We start from the raw sequence: 17366 nt of genomic DNA, 5'->3' as shown, positions 1-17366 counted from the left end.
AAATGGTATGAAGCTGCATTTGAATTTGGTGGCCTTGCACCCTGCTTGAAATGAAACTGCACTTGAATTTGGTGGCGTTGCACCCTGCTTGAAGTGGTAGGAAACTGTACTTGAATTTGGTGGCCTTGCACCCTGCTCAAAGTGGTGAGAAACTGCACTTGAATTTGGTGGCCTTGCACCCTGCTTGAAATGGTAGGAAAATGGATTTGAATTTGGTGGCCTTGCACCCTGCTTGAAATGGAATTTCAAGGAATAACCATGGGTCAACTGCCAGCCCACCAGCTGTGAGTGAGCTGCCAGTAGATCAGCCTTGAGGGACTGAGCTGCCACCTCAAAAACCTATACCAGTGCTCCAGAAAGCCCCCCCCCCCCCTCACTGGCCACCAATATTGGAATTGGTGGAGAGGTGGAATATTGCGTCGGGGGACTAGCCCACCCGTGTGAACCCACTTAGTCTAGTAGAGTTATAAATTCAGGCCTCAGCATTGATTCTTGTGGCAGAGTCCTTATTACATAATTCCACCGAGAAAAAGACCCATCTACTCTTGATTCCTAAAGGGCCTGTCCCACGGCGATTTTTTCGGCAACTGCCGGCATCATTGACTGACGTATCAAGTCACCGAAAAAGTCGCAGTGTGATGTAATTTAAGTTCAAATGTAAGGAAATAAAACTTGTAAAGTGCCATTTGCACAATGTACTGTTTGATCTATCCTGAAGTTTATCTTATCCTCCTAACAGAATCCACCAGTCTTAATAAATATCTTCAAGAAGGTCAAGCCTTCGTGGATTTGTTCAACAATTTCAAATGATAATTGATTAAAGGTCCAGGTTATCAATCTCCCAACAAATGATACGGATTAATTCTGACCAGTTAATTCTTCATCACTGCGTCATCTGTGATGTCAATAATTAGGCTGTAAGGAATTTTATGATCATCTTCTTTCTATACTCAACCTTTCCAACCCAGTCTTAAATGCACATCTGTCCAATTATTTTTTTTGGACATTAATCAAACGATTAACTGCTCTATTATTAATTCCATTCATCCAGGTCACAGGGAGGGCAAAATGTGTATGATGTATGAACCCTTTGAACCTTCTAATTCTTTGTTCACGGGAAGCAAAAATAAATCTTCCTGTAAGAGGTGCAATCAGGGGTTCAAATAATGTCAGCTGCAACTGACATGCCATTCACAAAATTACTGTTTGTAGTATGGATTAAGCAAATGTGATGTCTATTAAATCTGGATAAGCATAACAATAATAACAATGAGTTTTGGAGTGCAAAATTTGCTTTCCTCCTATATCGAGTAAAATAGCAACGGTTTAATCCCACACATTCTACCAGTAGGCATTAATACCGAATCAGCTTTTGAACACTTGTCCTGGAATTCCTTTGAGATGGTTAAGGTGAAGCATTTTGAATTGGCATATTACATTAAAGCTAATTTTGTTATTGTTACCACTTGCAATGCAGTTTATGGATAAACAGTGATAACAATAACAGTTTCTATATTACATCTCAATGTTACATCTCAATTCCCTTCTCTACTATTATATACTCAAATGAAGACATAGTTCTTTGACCCTCCTGTATTATCACGTCATTATTATTTTATGAACTCTTTCAAATGCATCAGCAGCTTTTTAAATTAGGGCACAAATGAATTAAATAATTTGTTTAATTTATAATGAAACCCAAGAGAACCCTGTGTAGTTTATTTGCTTTGCAGATAGATTTACATTGGCTGTTGATAAATGGACAGTCATCACAGATATTGCCAATAGATGCATTTACTATATGCTTTCCTCATCCAAATATATTAGAACAGACTGTTGGACAGACATGTTTGCGATTGAATCCTGGTGTCATTTGTTTGGCCTTGTGAATGTAGAAAAAATAATGATGAATAATGTAGTTAATGTGTAATGCATTGGTGCATTGCTGCTTAGAAACAATTTAGTTGCATTTGGCTCTCGCTTTTTTTAAGCTTATTCCAAGATAGATTTGAGTCATGCAAAATGAAAGGATGTAATTGCCATTGGAATAAAATGGCGGATGACAAATTTGCGATTTGAAAAAAGCTGCCCAGAAATGTCACTCATGCATTCTAGACCGAATGTACCTTTTGAAGAAAGGATAATGTTATTTGTTTCCATCTTGTCAGTCAGTGCATTAGGGAAGTAACACTCATGCCCTTTTTCTTTTTATATATTTAGAATGGAGTCCACTGAAAAATGTGAAGTAGTAATTCAACATTTTAATGGAAAATATCTGAAAATGCCACCAGGTGTGCCAGGTATGATCTTATTTGTTATTGATACTTCAAAATTATGGAGCTAATGGAAGAAAAACATGAGGATTCAGATTACATTAATTGCAAGACTAAAGATGGAATGCTTCATTGCTGTCTTTACTTTAAAAGGTGTTTTTTTTATTATTCCAACCCACACATTCTTGTGCAATATATATAAATGTATGAAATGGCAATATTATTAATGGTGAAGAGGATATATCTGTTGTTGCTTTTGTTGCTTGCCTTCTTTGTACATATTACAAGATAGATTTGTGTCATGCACACAATTGCGCGCGCAATTGCCATTGGCATAAAATGGCTGATAACTAGCTTGATATTTACACATATCCAGATTTTCATTGTCATCGAGTCAAACAGGCTGATGATTTGTTAATGCCTGTCTTACAACACCATCCAAAGCTAATTTATTGGATTTAAACATCAGTGCACAATAGAAAATAACCAGGTGTTGCATTTTTGTTTGATAAGATTCTTTAGTTTTGTTCTTCTGGTGCTTTCTCATAAGCCCCTGTCCCAAAGGAAACTTTTTTCGACGACTACAGGCGACTAGGCTGTCGCCACATGGTCGCGGGGTGACGCCTGTATGGTCGTGAGTCGTCTCCTCAAGTCGCCTTTAAAGAAAGGCCTGTCCCAATTGGCCGTCATTGACGCGACAGGCCAGTAGTGACCGATGCGCGTCATCATGCGTCCGCACAGCCGCCTGGAGTGCGTGACGTAATTTGAATACCCAGCTTATGATATTTACCCAGTTTATGACGTTTATGATGATTTTCTAAAATGTTCCAGTTTCTTGAGTGGCGCTAGCAATTGGAAAAACTGCAGATGCAATGCTGCTATTCAAAAAAAGAGGTGAATGAAAATTAGCAAACACACCAAATTAATCTGTGGGAAGGAACTGCAGATGCTGGTTTAAATTGAAGATAGACACAAAATGCAGGAGTAACTCAGTGGGACCGGTAGTATCTCTGGAGAGAAGGAATTGATGATGTTTCAGTCTGAAGAAGGGTCTCGACACGAAACGTCACCCATTCGACCCGAAATGTCACCCTGTCCCGCTTGGCCGTCATTTACACGACAGGCCGGTGGCGCGCAAATATTTCGTACAGGAAGAAATCCTGGCGAACTCACACACCTCCACGCCACTCCATGCGCCCGTCCCGCGCTACCCACACAGTACCCACATGTTACCAGGTCACGTAAATGGCGTGCAAATGACGGCCAAGTGGGACAGGCCCTTAAAGAGTCGTAACATTTTTCTGGTCACCGCTGGATTTTTAAATGTTCAAAACTTTTTGGTGATTGTGAGCTTGACGCGGGCTTCTCCTGTCGTAGGTGCTGTTGTAGGTTGTCGCAAGGATGATGCAGGTTGTCGCCAGGTGGCGTTGGTTGTCGCCGCGTGCTAATTTCAGTGAATTCCATTGGCGACTGCCTACGTCATCCTACGTGAACTGCCGACAGGTACCGGCGACTGAATTTTCAGTTGTTGCAGACAAGGTCGTTGCTTGTTGCGAGTGGACGTAGGTTGACTTCGGTTGTCATGTGGTCGTAGGTGGACATCCTAATGGGTCACCTGTTGTCGGTAGCTTGATGTAGCTTGACGTCGACTAGATGGTAGGTTGTCGTAGAGGGGGTCGAATCGCCGCTTTTTCGGCGACCTGCTACATCTGTGACAGTCGACTGCAGTCGCCGAAAAAATTGGGTCCTTTAATTATTTTCTGACCCCATCTGGCAGTCAGATAGTCTACTTGTGGTTCCCTTCATAGGTCTGTGTGTCATTAAGTAATGCCAATTGTAATAAACGTTTCAGGGGAATAGAAACAAACATTTAAACTGCCTGTCCTGTAAAACCAAGAAGTTCACATTTTTTGCTAAATTATGAGATTGGGCCTCGCCATTTCCTTGTGTTTACAAGATCAAATGGCATACATCAGGGAAATGTACATTTATATCTAGTGGGTGCAACTGATGGAGCTGCAACCTTCGACCTCCAATGGTCAGGGGACAGGACAGACCTCTGGTGCCGTTTGTGACTTTGCACATTTCCCTGTGACCAAGTGGTTTACCTCCCGCATCATTTACAAGCAAGTATGATAGTAACATTTATGCAGGTACATGCATGGGGGAGATTTAGAGGAACATCTTGGTTATCTTGGGCAATTTGGGCCGAAAGGCCTCTTTCTGTGGTTGGTTAATTTGTTACTGTAAGTTAAGCATAATATTGATAGGTCCTGGGAGAATCAATTGCCATTTGAGATGGAATAGGATATATGGAAAATAACGAGGGTAAAGAACCCATGGGATGACTGAGAGCCAACAATGGACATAACAGTCATAAGGACAATTGAAATATGATTATTTTTACAGAGGCAACTACAAAATCATATTAAATGTAAATGCAAATAAAATTCCACATCAGCCCACACACAAAAGAGCAGACAGAATAGATATTTTTGTGGCAAAAATGTAGATGAACAAATGAAGGCATTTAAAGGAAAATAAACAGTCAGGTTGTTGTCCCACTGTGGCGACCTAATCCGCGAGTTAAGAAGAGCGTCTTCGACCTTCAAGCTCGAGGGCACTCGCCTGGAAAACCTCGAGCTGGATCGACCGTCCACGTTGAAACCGCAAGTTGGACCGACTGTGCGCGCGCGCGCGCGCGCGCACACACACACACACACACACACACACACACACACACACACACACACACACACACACACACACACACACACACACACACAAACACATCGCAAAGGCGGGAGCCAGGGACAGCGGGGAGTGCTGCCTGAAATTCACACCCGCGATGAAGAGGAAGGTTACAGACTGCTGCACAGTGTAAGGTAAGTCCTTTAGAGAGCGTGGAGGGGGGAGGGGGAGGGGTGGAGACACTTTTAAGAAGTATAATAAAGTTTAGTGGGCATTTTACCTACTGTTCGGTTTTCCCAGGTCCTGAATATAGATAAATGTGAGGTTATCCACTTTGGTGGCAAAAACAAGGGGGCAGATTATTATCTCAATGGTGTTAGGTTCGGTTAGGTAAGGGGGAGGTACAGCGAGACCTGGGTGTCTTTGTACACCGGTCACAGAAAGTTGCCGTGCAGGTACAGCAGGCAGTGAAGAAAGCTAATGGAATGTTGGCCTTCATAACAAGAGGATTTTGGTATAGGAGTAGAGAGGTTCTTCTGCAGTTGTACAGGGCTCTGGTAAGACCACATCTGGAGTATTGCGTACAGTTTTGGTCTCCTAATTTGAGGAAGGAAATCCTTGTGATTGAGGCAGTGCAGCGTAGTTTCACAAGATTGATCGCTGGGATGGTGGGACTGTCATATGAGGAAAGATTGAAAAGATTAGGCTTGTATTCACTGGAGTTTAGAAGGATGAGGGGGATTCTTATAGAGACATATAAAATTATAAAAGGACTGGACAAGCTAGATGCAGGAAAAATGTTCCCAATGTAGGGCGAGTCCAGAACCAGGGGCCACAGTCTTAGAATAAAGAGGTGGCCATTTAAGATTGAGGTGAGAAAAAACATTTTCACCCAGAAAACTGTGAATTTGTGGAATTCCCTGCCACAGAGTGCAGCCAAATCACTGGATGGATTTAAGAGAGTTAGATAGAGGGGTTAGTAGAATCAAGGGATATGGGGAGAAGGTAGGCACGGGTTATTGATTGGGAACGATCAGCCATGATCGCAATGAATGGCAGTGCTGGCTCGAAGGGCCGAATTGCCTACTCCTGCACCTATTTTCTATATTTCTATGAAAACTCTAATGAGCCAATCAAAATGCCCAGTCAGCGAAGGAGATTACCTACGGCTGCCTTCGACTGTCTTTAACTAAATAGCGACCCCACTCCACTGCACTACGAGTTAAAAAGAACCATGCCGACCAAATTTTACTCGCTGAAAATTTTTCAACATGCTGAAAAATTTTCCACGACCTAGCTGAGGCCGCGAGTATGCGGGAACTTCCCTCGAGCATGAAGCAGAGTTCCAGTGACCTCATAGGACCTCCTAGGACCACGTATCGACCATGTTGCGAGTTTGAGTCGAGGGCAAACTCTTCTAAATTCGCAAATTAAGTCGCTGCTGTGGGACAGTCCCTTTACCTCTTTTTTGAAGGTGTATTAGTCTATTATTTCCTGAAAGTCAGCTTAAGCTATAAACAAGGCAAGTGTGTTCCTTGCTATTTCATGCACAGATAAATTATGCATGGAAAGAACATTTTGTATTTATAGAAAGGGATGTAATACCATGCCACCCAGTACGAGAAAAACATCCTTTAATACATGATGGTCACAGTATGTATCTTTAACATCTGGAAGTTTATAAATTACATACAGCAAGTATTGCTTCAATGATTCATAAATCCCATAAAAATGTGAACTCCTGGTGGAGCAGGGTACAGGAACCTGGGCCAATTGATTTTTTTAGCCCTATAGCATCTATCTGTTTACTGTGTTACAAAACCTTCAGCTGTTAATTATGAACAGGCTGTTGTGAATTACTGTAAGTATTTTTTGGACAGACTTGAAATTTAAGTAGACATTTCAGATGTATCCAATAAAGATTTCCTGTTGTACCATTAGTGTTTGTGTTAGTTTCAGTTCTTCTCTTTCAAACTTCCAAAGGTGGAAAATTAAATATTGTTGTTCAGACAATGATTCCTCCATTATCATGATGTACTTATTTTGGCTGCAAGTGGGTATTTGTCAAATAGATGGGAATTTTAAAAAGATGCTTTAGGCATTTGACTGACCTGATAAAAAAACAAATATTTTTGTTTTTCAAAGTTGATGTATTGGGAACAGTAATGTGAAAAACCTTCTGTCCAAACTACATATGGAAATTTAAAGATGGAGAAAAAGGAGTTGGCCTCTTGCTTTTGACCTCAAGTCCACGAAGTCGAAGTCGAAGTCGAATGCAAATGCATCTGACTTTCTCTGAGGCCTAATTTCGTGACGGTGGAGGATGCCGTCTCATGCCATACAGTAGGTCAGCAAATCAAAATCACATTGTAACTACATTACCCATAGTTGGTTATGCCGATTACTTGATTCTTCTGTCTTTGGTTCTTCTGATCTAGTGGGGTATCTTCTGAATACACGCGCATGGGCCCCAGCTATGCCTGCCTCTTTGTCGGGTACGTCGAACAATCCTTGTTCGAGGCATACCAGGACCCCATCCACGACCTCTACCTCCATAACATCGACGATTGCTTTGGTGCTACCTCCTGCACCCACACACAATTGACTGACTTCATCCGCTTCACCACTAACTTCCATCCGGCACTCAAATACACCTGGACCATTTCCAACACTTCCCTGCCATTTCTTGACCTCACTATCTCCATCGCAGGTGATAGACTTCTGACTGACATCCATTATAAACCCACTGACTCCCATGGTTATCTAGACTACACTTCTTCCCACCCTGCTTCCTGTAAGCTCCATCCCCTACTCCCAATTCCTCCGTCTACGCCGCATCTGCTCCCAGGATGAGATGTTCCACACCAGGGCATCAGTGATGGCTTCATTCTTTAGGGAATGGGGGTTCCCCTCCCTTACTATAGATGAGGTTCTCACCAGGGTCTCTTCCATACCCCGTAACACTGCTCTTTCGCCCCATCCCCCCCACTCGTAACAAGGGCAGAGTCCCCCTAGTCCTCACCTTTCACTCCACAAGCCATCACATACAACAAATAGTCCACTGTCAGTTTCGCCACCTCCAACGTGACCCCACCAGTCGCCACATCTTCCCATCTACCCCCCCTGTCAGCTTTCCGCAAAGACCGCTCCCTCCGTACCTCTCTGGTCAATTCTTCCCTTCCCTCCCGCACCACCCCTCCCCGGGCACTTTCTCTGGCAACCGCAAGAGATGCTCCACTTGTCCCTTTACCTCCCCCTCGACTCCATTCAAGGATCCAAGCAGTCGTTCCAGGTGCGACGGAGATTCACCTGCATCTCCTCCAACCTCATCTATTGCATCCACTGCTCTGTCAGCTAATCTACATCGGTGAGACAAAGCATAGGCTTGGCGATCGTTTCGCCGAACACCTCCGCTCGGTCCGCATTAACCAACCTGATCTCCCTGTGGCTCAGCACTTCAACTCCCCCTCCCATTCCGAATCCGACCTTTCTGTCCTGGACCTCCTCCATGGCCAGAGTGAGCACCACGGGAAATTGGAGGAGCAGCACCTCATAAATTTCTATGCCTAGCGGCATAAACATTGACCTCCACTTTATGGTAGCCCTTGCTGTCTCCTCCCCTTCTCAGCTCTCCCTCAGCCCTCAGGCTCCTCTTCCTTTCTTCACCCCGACCCCGACCCCCCCCCCTCCGCCACCCCACATCAGTCTGAAGAAGGGTTTCGGCCCGAAACGTTGCCTATTTCCTTCGCTCCATAGATGCTGCTGCACCCGCTGAGTTTCTCCGGCACTTTTGTCTGCACCCCTTTTCCTATATCTGATTTAAAATTTTAATCTAATTCTGATTTTACTTCGGAATCACGTGAGTGACTACGTGAAGAACCCCGCCAGGACGCATGCGTGCCATATTGCTACACGCATTGCAACGAGTCACAGCAGGGGGAACGATGTTCCCCTTAGCGGCAGAATTTGAAAGCCGGGAACAGCAGGTAAGGAGACTGCGTTCTTTCCACTTACTTCACAGATGGAGGCATGGACAGATCCACGAGAAACAGAAGGCTGCGAAAAAGCTGGCGGGGGATAACCACGGAGTTGTGGGCAGCCAGCAGCGGCCAACGGCACACCAATCTCCCGTAATGGGAACAGCTGTGCCCGACTCACTCCCGCACCGGCCACGACCGGGCGGTAAAGCGAAGCAAAAAACTAACAGAGTCGTTGAGTCCGATGAGTCCGACTTTGAACAGCCGCGAGCGGCCAGTGCCCATGAGCATTGGAGCCGGTTGGAGCAGCTTGAGGAACAGGAGCAGCCATGAGTGGCCAGTGCCTGAGAGCATTGGAGCCAGTTGGAGCGGTTTTTGGAGCAAATACTCCAAAGTGACAGGCTCCGGGAGATGGAGACTAGTCACAGTGGGCAGCTAGTAAGTCCTACAGCAGTACCTCTTGTAGGGCTGCACAGTGTTTTTCCCTCATCAGAGGAGAGTACGGGGGGGGGGGGGGGGGGGGGGGGGGGGGGGGGGGGGGGGTGGTCAATTCTGGGCTGACCCTGAAGAGGGGTGTGCAGAACATACTCCTAGTGTGCAAGGGGTGCAAGAAAACCTATTAGATATGGTGTCCCAGTTCATTCAACCCGACCAATCTGGCCAAAACCTGGAGCCTAAAATAGCTGCAAGTATCGACTACATGTCATTCAACCAGCTACAAGGACAGGCATTATTGGACACCACAGCAAGACACTTACCACCATGGAACTGCAAATCACTGAATGTTCCCAGTGTCAACCAGTGTATTTGGAAGCATGTCGGAGCATCAATCAGAGCCAGGGACTTGAAACTACAGAACGTTCTGAAAGTCCTAACAGCGGGAATTACGGCTTTCACCCGCACATTAAACAAACAAGACATGACACAAGATCACCAGGATGCACTGGCTTTATTTTGCAACTCCCAATACGAGTTAAATAGTATTGGGAAGAGTGCCATCCAACCGGCTTTAGACCCCAAATTTGCAGGCCTGTGCAAACCTGGAACCTCCAAACCATACAATATTACTATTTGGAGGTGACTTATCCAAACAGGTAAAATAACTTGACGAAGAGGCTAAAACCCTGGGGCTCGTTAAAGCAACGTCCAAAAACTACTTCGGCCAGAAACAGCACTGCTACGCACCCACCAGTCGACCAAGACAAACTGGTGAAAGCTCGAAGGCCAGGAACACTCAACATCGGTCTTTTTTAGGCCATGCCCAGACCGGCCTTCCTGGAAAATGCGCAAACCCTCAACACCGACCCAACTACAGATCCAGACACCGGCGCCTCAACGTCCACAGAGGATGCCAAAAAGTAACAAACCTACCACTAGTAACCATGGAGATAGGTAGGTCTGGTTCCTTACGAATTGAAGGGAGCATGGAGGTTGGTGGGAGATTACAATTCTATCTGGATGCATGGAATAAGTTAACTACCGACACATATTTTAAGCAGTATAGGGTTATGCCATAGAATTTATACAAAAACATAACACTCCAGTTCAGCATGCACAGAACCGAATGTTTGTGCTTACAGGCAAAGAAAAATCAAAAGCACATGCTGAACTACAGCGGCTTTATAAAAAAGGAGTAATTGAGAAACCCAACACGAATCACAGGAACACGGGTCCAAAATCTTTATCATAAACAAGAAGATGGTGGTTGCCGCATCATCATAGATTTGACTAATTTGAATACTATCGTACAATATATTCATTTCAAGATGCAAACCTTTGTTACTGCTAAGCAATTGATTTCCAAAGGTTACTACATGGAAAGCATTGATTTAAAAGATGCTTACTATACAGTACCCATAAGAGGTGACCACAGATGTTATTTAACACAATGGATTATCTGGGGTTCACCATTAACTCAGTTCACATGTCAGTGACTTTGCCGAAAGAAAAGGTTACAGCCTTAATAGAGGCTTGCAGCAAAATCATTGACATCACTAAACCATCCATCAGACTGGTAGCAAGAATAATTGGCAAAATAATGGGACAATTCGGACCTTTACATTATCGAAATTTACAAAGGGCTAAAATACGAGCACTCAAAATTTATGGTGGTCATTTTGACAGACCAATGAAGCTACCAACAGAGGCCATAATGGAACTAAAATGGTGGAAAGATAACATTAGGCATTGTTCCAATCTAATCATTATCAGCAACCCGTCTATGGTACTACAAACTGATGCCAGTGCACTTGGTTGGGGTGCTACCAATTCCATCTCCAGCTGTGGGGGAGATGGAATGCACAGGAGGCATCATTATTACAAACACTGGGCATAAACTACCTGGAAATGTTAAGTGCATTCCATGGCCTTAAGTCATATTGTTCTGGGTTATATCACCAGCATGTTAGACTACAAATTGACAACACCACCGTGGTAGCATATATCACCCATATGGGTGGTAACAAATTGATATCATGTGACAATCTGGCCAACACAATTTGGCAATGGTGTATCCAGAGAGATATTTGGATATCAGCTACCTACTTGCCAGGTAAACTCAATTTAGTGGCAGACACCAGGTCACGCAAATTCAATGAAAACACTGAATGTTGGATGTTGGATAAAAATGTATTTGCTGAAATTACAGCACGGTATGGAACACCAGAAATCGATCTATTCGTATCCATGCTTAATCACCAGTTATCGAATTATGTTTCATGGGAACCAGACCCTGGGGCAGTGGCAATAGATGCATTTTCGCTTCAATTTGGGATATTGTTTATTTATGCGTTCCTTCCTTTCTGCCTCATCAGTCAGGTATTAAGGAGAATACAGCAAGACTCTGCGCCTGGTATTTTGATAGTACCCGATTGGCCTACTCAACCATAGTTCCCGGTGATACTCGACATGGTATTAGAACCATGCATCACTATCCATCATAGACCTAATTTACTGGTTCATCCCGTAACAAGGGGAAGTTACCCACGTCATAATTATATAAACCTATTCAATTGTAGAGTTTGAAAGCACCTCTACTACACCTGGGACTGACGGACCGAACAGAGGATATTATTTCAGTGGCCCACAGAGAGCCCACCAAAAAACAGTACTTGGTGTACATCAAGAAATGGGAAATGTACTGTCACAACAATAACATCACCCACAGATCTATGAACATCCCGTCTGTTCTGGAATTCCTGGGAAGCCTCCATTACGATGAGGGGCTCAGTTATAGTGCCATCAACTGCGCCAGAAGTGCTCTGTCAGTATACCTGTGGCAAGGAACAAAGCGGCATTCTGTTGGGACACACCCCCTGGTAACCAAACTCATGAGGGGCATTTTTAATGTTAATCCCCCAAGAACCAGGTACTCCCAAATATGGAATGTGAGCATTGTACTGACCATGTTAAGAAACTGGTCTCCAGCTACAGCTCTGTCCCTACAGAAACTGACTATGAAAACAGTCATGCTGATGGCGTTGGTCACGGCACAAAGGGTCCAGTCGCTACAGAAACTAAGGCTGGACAACATTCATAGCAAAAGGATTTGAGTATAGGAGCAGGGAGGTTCTACTGCAGTTGTACAGGGTCTTGGTGAGACCACACCTGGAGTATTGCGTACAGTTTTGGTCTCCTAATCTGAGGAAATATATTCTTGCCATAGAGGGAGTACAGAGTAGGTTCACCAGACTGATTCCTGGGATATCAGGACTTTCATATGAAGAAAGACTGGATAGACTCGGTTTGCACTCGCTAGAATTTAGAAGGTTGAGGGGGGATCTTGTAGAAACGTACAAAATGCTTAAGGGGTTGGACAGGCTAGATGCAGGAAGATTGTTCCCGATGTTGGGGAAGTCCAGAACAAGAGGTCACAGTTTAAGGATAAAGGGGAAATCTTTTAGGACCGAGATGAGAAAAACAAATTTCGCACAGAGAGTGGTGAATCTCTGGAATTTTCTGCCGCAGAAGGTAGTTGAGGCCAGTTCATTGGCTATATTTAAGAGGGAGTTAAATGTGGCCCTTGTGGCTAAAAGGATCAGGGGGTATGGAGAGAAGGCAGGAACAGGATACTAAGTTGGATGATCAGCCATGATCATATTGAATGGCGGTGCAGGCTCGAAGGGCCGAATGGCCTACTCCTGCACCTATTTTCTATGTTTCTATGACTATTTCATCTGGAAATTTAACTTTTCACATCAATGAATTAGTCAAACAGAACAGACAGGGGTCAGCAGGCCTAAAAACAGAATTCAGGGCCTACCCGACAGATGATCGTCCCTGTATTGTAACACACTTACTATTATATATGGAGGATACTAAGATCATCAGAGGCAAAGAAATGGCATTTTTAATCGGCTACAAACAGCCACACAAAAAAGTGACAGTCCAGACCATCTCGAGATGGCTAAAACAGGTCCTAATAAAGGCTGGAGTAGACACTAGCATTGTTAAATCTCACTCCACCAGGGCTGCAGCTACATCGGCAGCTATGAAGTTGGATGTTCCTATGGACCAAATCCTCAAGACAGCAGGATGGTCAACGGAGAAAACTTTCCAACGATTTTATGACAAACCAGTCATTGAACCTGGAACATTTGCAGAAACAATTTTAAGTTCTGTAATATAATTTTACCCCATAAATAGGGGCTATAATTTGATGTTAATACATTTATTGTTGGTTTTTCAATATCGTATTGATGTCTAATGCTGTTAACACTATTCTCCCCACAATCAAGGCAGATGTGATGCATGTACTCGTTTCCACGGCATGAAATCACAGAGCTTTAAAATCTTCACGTAGTCACTCACGTGACTCCGAAGTAAAATAGTAAGATTGAACGAGAACTTACCAGTTTGAAGTTTGATCGTTATTTTATGAGGAGTAACGTTGAGGGAATACGTGCCCTCCGCTCCCACCCTTGATCATATATTCAACTGGTATCTCTTCTCTAATCTTACTATGTTTAGTCATTACAGTTATCTGTGATTTCACACCGCTGCTTGAAGAATGACACGCATGCGTCCTGGCGGGGTTCTTCACGTATTCCCTCAACATTACTCCTCATAAAATAACGATCAAACTTCAAATTGGTAAGTTCTCGTTTAATCTTACTATTCATCTTGAATTAATGCTTTCGGTTCTTCTTAGCATTTAGTACCTGGAGCCAAGAATATGTTAAAGATATATAAAATGATAAGGGGCCTAAATACAGTAGAAAGACTATTCCTTTGGCAAGCTGGGCTAAAACTAGAATGGATAAGTTAAATTGAGAGGGAAAAGATTTAAAGGGAATATGAGGGGGAATCTAACAAAAGCTGAGTGTTATCTGGAATGAGCTGCCACAGGAGGTGATGGAGGCATGAATAGTAAAAATATTTAAGAGACATATGGACAGGAACCTGCATGAGAAGGGAATGAGGTGAATATGGAATTTATGCAGGAAAAATGGCATTGGCAAAGATTGGCATGATAGTCGGCATAAGCACAGCAGGCAGACGGGTGTATTTCTAATCTGTACATCCATGGCTCTGTGACTACTTTAAGATACTTAACACGTCAGGATTTTGAGTGTGAACGACTGGCTTTATCTATTGCTCCTGTTTTCTGATTCATGCTGCTTCATACAGTACTCTTTCCCTGTGAAGAGTAATGACTAAATTGTGTTCTGACTGTAGCGTGTTCCAATATTAGCATAAACTCAGTAGGATCGAACTTGATATGAATGATCTTCATATTTCTCTACATTGTCTTGTTTCGAAGACTATTATTGCTTCTATCAAAAATTCCCAACACCGATTGCATGTTCTTCCATGTATTGGTAAATTACTTTATTGCCAGACAAGATGGAACATTTTACATTTGTTAGCAATTAATTTAATATGCCAATTGTCCACAATTCCATAGCTGATCAAAGTATTTTTTTAACTTGTTCACTGCTTCCTCTGCTCAGCTGGTTCTACTTTTCTAAGTGCAAGTGGTTTGCTTTTTTTCTTATCCTAACTATTTACGCAGAGAAGAATCAATGCTGTGCTAAGCAGTCCACTTGTAACATTCCATTCAGCACCTTCATGGACATGGCCAAATAAATGGTAGTCACGGTGAAAAAGTAAATTGATTATATTTACATTTGTCCCTATACTTAATGCATGCTTGCATCTGTGGCTGCTTCGGATTAAGAGAATTAAAATTAATTGTACTGTTGAGGGGAAGGAAAATATATCCCTTTACACTCTTGGTCAACTCAACTAGAATGGAGTGGTCTTGTGACAACGAAAGGTCACCCTTCACTGACAGTTGATAGTGGTCGCAGAGAAAATTAGATGTTCTGGGTTTGCACTCATTTGGGAACCTTTTGCTTTGTGAAGCTATGAGTAGGTTTTTGTAAATGTATGTATAAATCAATATATGCTTCCAGGTATAAATATGTGAATGCATTGGGATTCAATGAAAATTTATATTGACATACTGAACTGAAAGTAGTTGAAATATTTGAGTTTCATGTTCGAACCCCACGTATTTCAGCAATGTTTTTAATAGTATGAAAAATATTTGAATAAATAGTTTTTCTTTGAAGTTGCCCTTCCACTTTAAACAGCAAAATTGGGATCTTGGATCCCATCATGTTAAGTGACAATGATCGAGATTTATTCTCCCTTCTAAGTAGGTAGACACTTCCACAGGCAGAATCGGTGATCTTTCTATGTGGATTGAGATGTTGCTTTTATGTTGGCCATATTTCAGCTCAAAGTCATGAGGAAATGAATGATTGCTAAATAAGCTATGACCTCAGTTTCAGGTATAATAATATAAAAGTTCAATTCATGAATGTGACCAAAAGCTGTATCTCATATTTAAGGCAAAATTGCATTCATATGCATGCAAAGGATGCATGATTCAAATTCCTATTACTTTCTGAAATAACATATTAAACATCAAAGCACCAATAAATTATTATCATTGTTTGTACAATATGGAACCCCAGAATTGGAGTATTGTGTGCAGTTCTGTCAGCACTCTATAAAAAGGATGTGATTAGGTTAGAGAAGGCGCAAAAATGATTCACAGGAATGCATCCTGGATTGACGTACTGAAGCTATGAGGGGAGTTTGGATATTACAAGTCTACTTTTCCTGGACTGAGGAATACCGAGGGATGACGTAAAAGAGGTACATAAAATTATGAGAGGCATTTCTACGGTAGATGACCAATGTCTAGGTAGGGTGGCTAAACCTTGAGGCTGAGGTTTAAGTTGAGAGGAGTCACAGGTATAAATGTTTCACTTTTCTCATTGTGCACATCCCTACTATGGCAACTAAGTATTTCCAACCATAACTATCATTCATAATATAGAGGTAGGTTGACAACTTGAAATGCAATAATCCTCTTTGTGAAGCTACCCATACAATGTTGTTGTTAGATATTTTTGTGATTTCAGCCCAGTGATGAAGAAGTATTTATTTCCAATTTGGGATGGTTTATGACTCTGTAGTGAAACTGCAGGAGTGGTGCTCCCTTGCTCCTGTCAAGCATATCCTCATTGGAAATGTAAGCTGTGGATTTGATAGGTGCTTAGAAACAAAATAAAGTACACTTTGCAATGAAACAAACTGAAAACAAAAACTGTACAATTGCTGGAAATAATTAATGTTTGGGGTGTTGGATGGGTTGCCAATCAAATTAGGGACTATGTCCCAGATGGCATCAAGCATCATGCATCGTGTGTTGCTGGAGTCTCATTATGCCCATGCATACAAAAAAATATTAATTACATTCATTTAGGCACTTCCGCATAACGGAAAACATTTGGAGTGTCAAGATATCAAAAAAGCAGGATACCCAGCCCGTAAACTTCCAGTCAAATTATTAACATAGATAGATCAGTTAAGGTGTCAATTTAACCCAGCAGGATGATCATGGGAGATTCAGCAGTAGTGGTACCATTGCTATGAATACTGGCAAAGATACAAAGTGTGACAGGGATAGACGGACTAGATGTGGGGATGATATTTCTCCTGATGGTAGTATCAAGAATACATGTATCTCAGGCTACATGGCAAGAGATTCAGGACTGGGGTGAAATATCTTCCCTCGGAGTCTATGAGCTTGTGGAGTGCTCTAAAGGTCAAGTCACAGAACAAATTTAAGGAGGGAAGTAAACTCCTACATGTTTTTGTTAAAAAGCAAAAGATACGAGGAAATATCAAAGGGATGATATTTGATCAGCCATGATAAGATTGAATTGAGGAGCATGCTCAAAAAGTTACATTGTTTTCTCTTGCTCATACTGTTTACATAAAAGGCGTAAATAATTAGACTCTTGTTGGGGGTTAATGCCCACAACTTGCGTGGCGCATACATTATTTTACGGTTTCCGGCCTCTGCCAGAATGTTGTCCAGGTACCTTCCTGTGGGGGGCGGGGACGG

At 42.7% G+C, this 17366-nt stretch overlaps 1 protein-coding gene across 7 annotated transcripts in view; it reads left to right on the top strand.

Annotated features, from left to right (window-relative positions):
• Positions 1-17366, top strand: part of LOC129712085 (RNA-binding motif, single-stranded-interacting protein 3) — a 1245262-nt gene that overhangs the window by 1042156 nt on the left and 185740 nt on the right. For all 7 annotated transcript variants that reach the window (XM_055660289.1, XM_055660298.1, XM_055660306.1 and 4 more), the window contains one exon: positions 2221-2300. In XM_055660289.1, the coding sequence (XP_055516264.1) occupies positions 2221-2300 (80 nt within the window). The remainder of the gene's footprint in view (positions 1-2220; positions 2301-17366) is intronic.

This window comes from Leucoraja erinacea, chromosome 2, assembly GCF_028641065.1.
Source record: "Leucoraja erinacea ecotype New England chromosome 2, Leri_hhj_1, whole genome shotgun sequence".
Classification (NCBI taxonomy): domain Eukaryota; kingdom Metazoa; phylum Chordata; class Chondrichthyes; order Rajiformes; family Rajidae; genus Leucoraja; species Leucoraja erinaceus.
The sequence above is the reverse complement of the archived record's forward strand: the minus strand, read 5'-3'. Positions and strand labels throughout refer to the sequence as shown.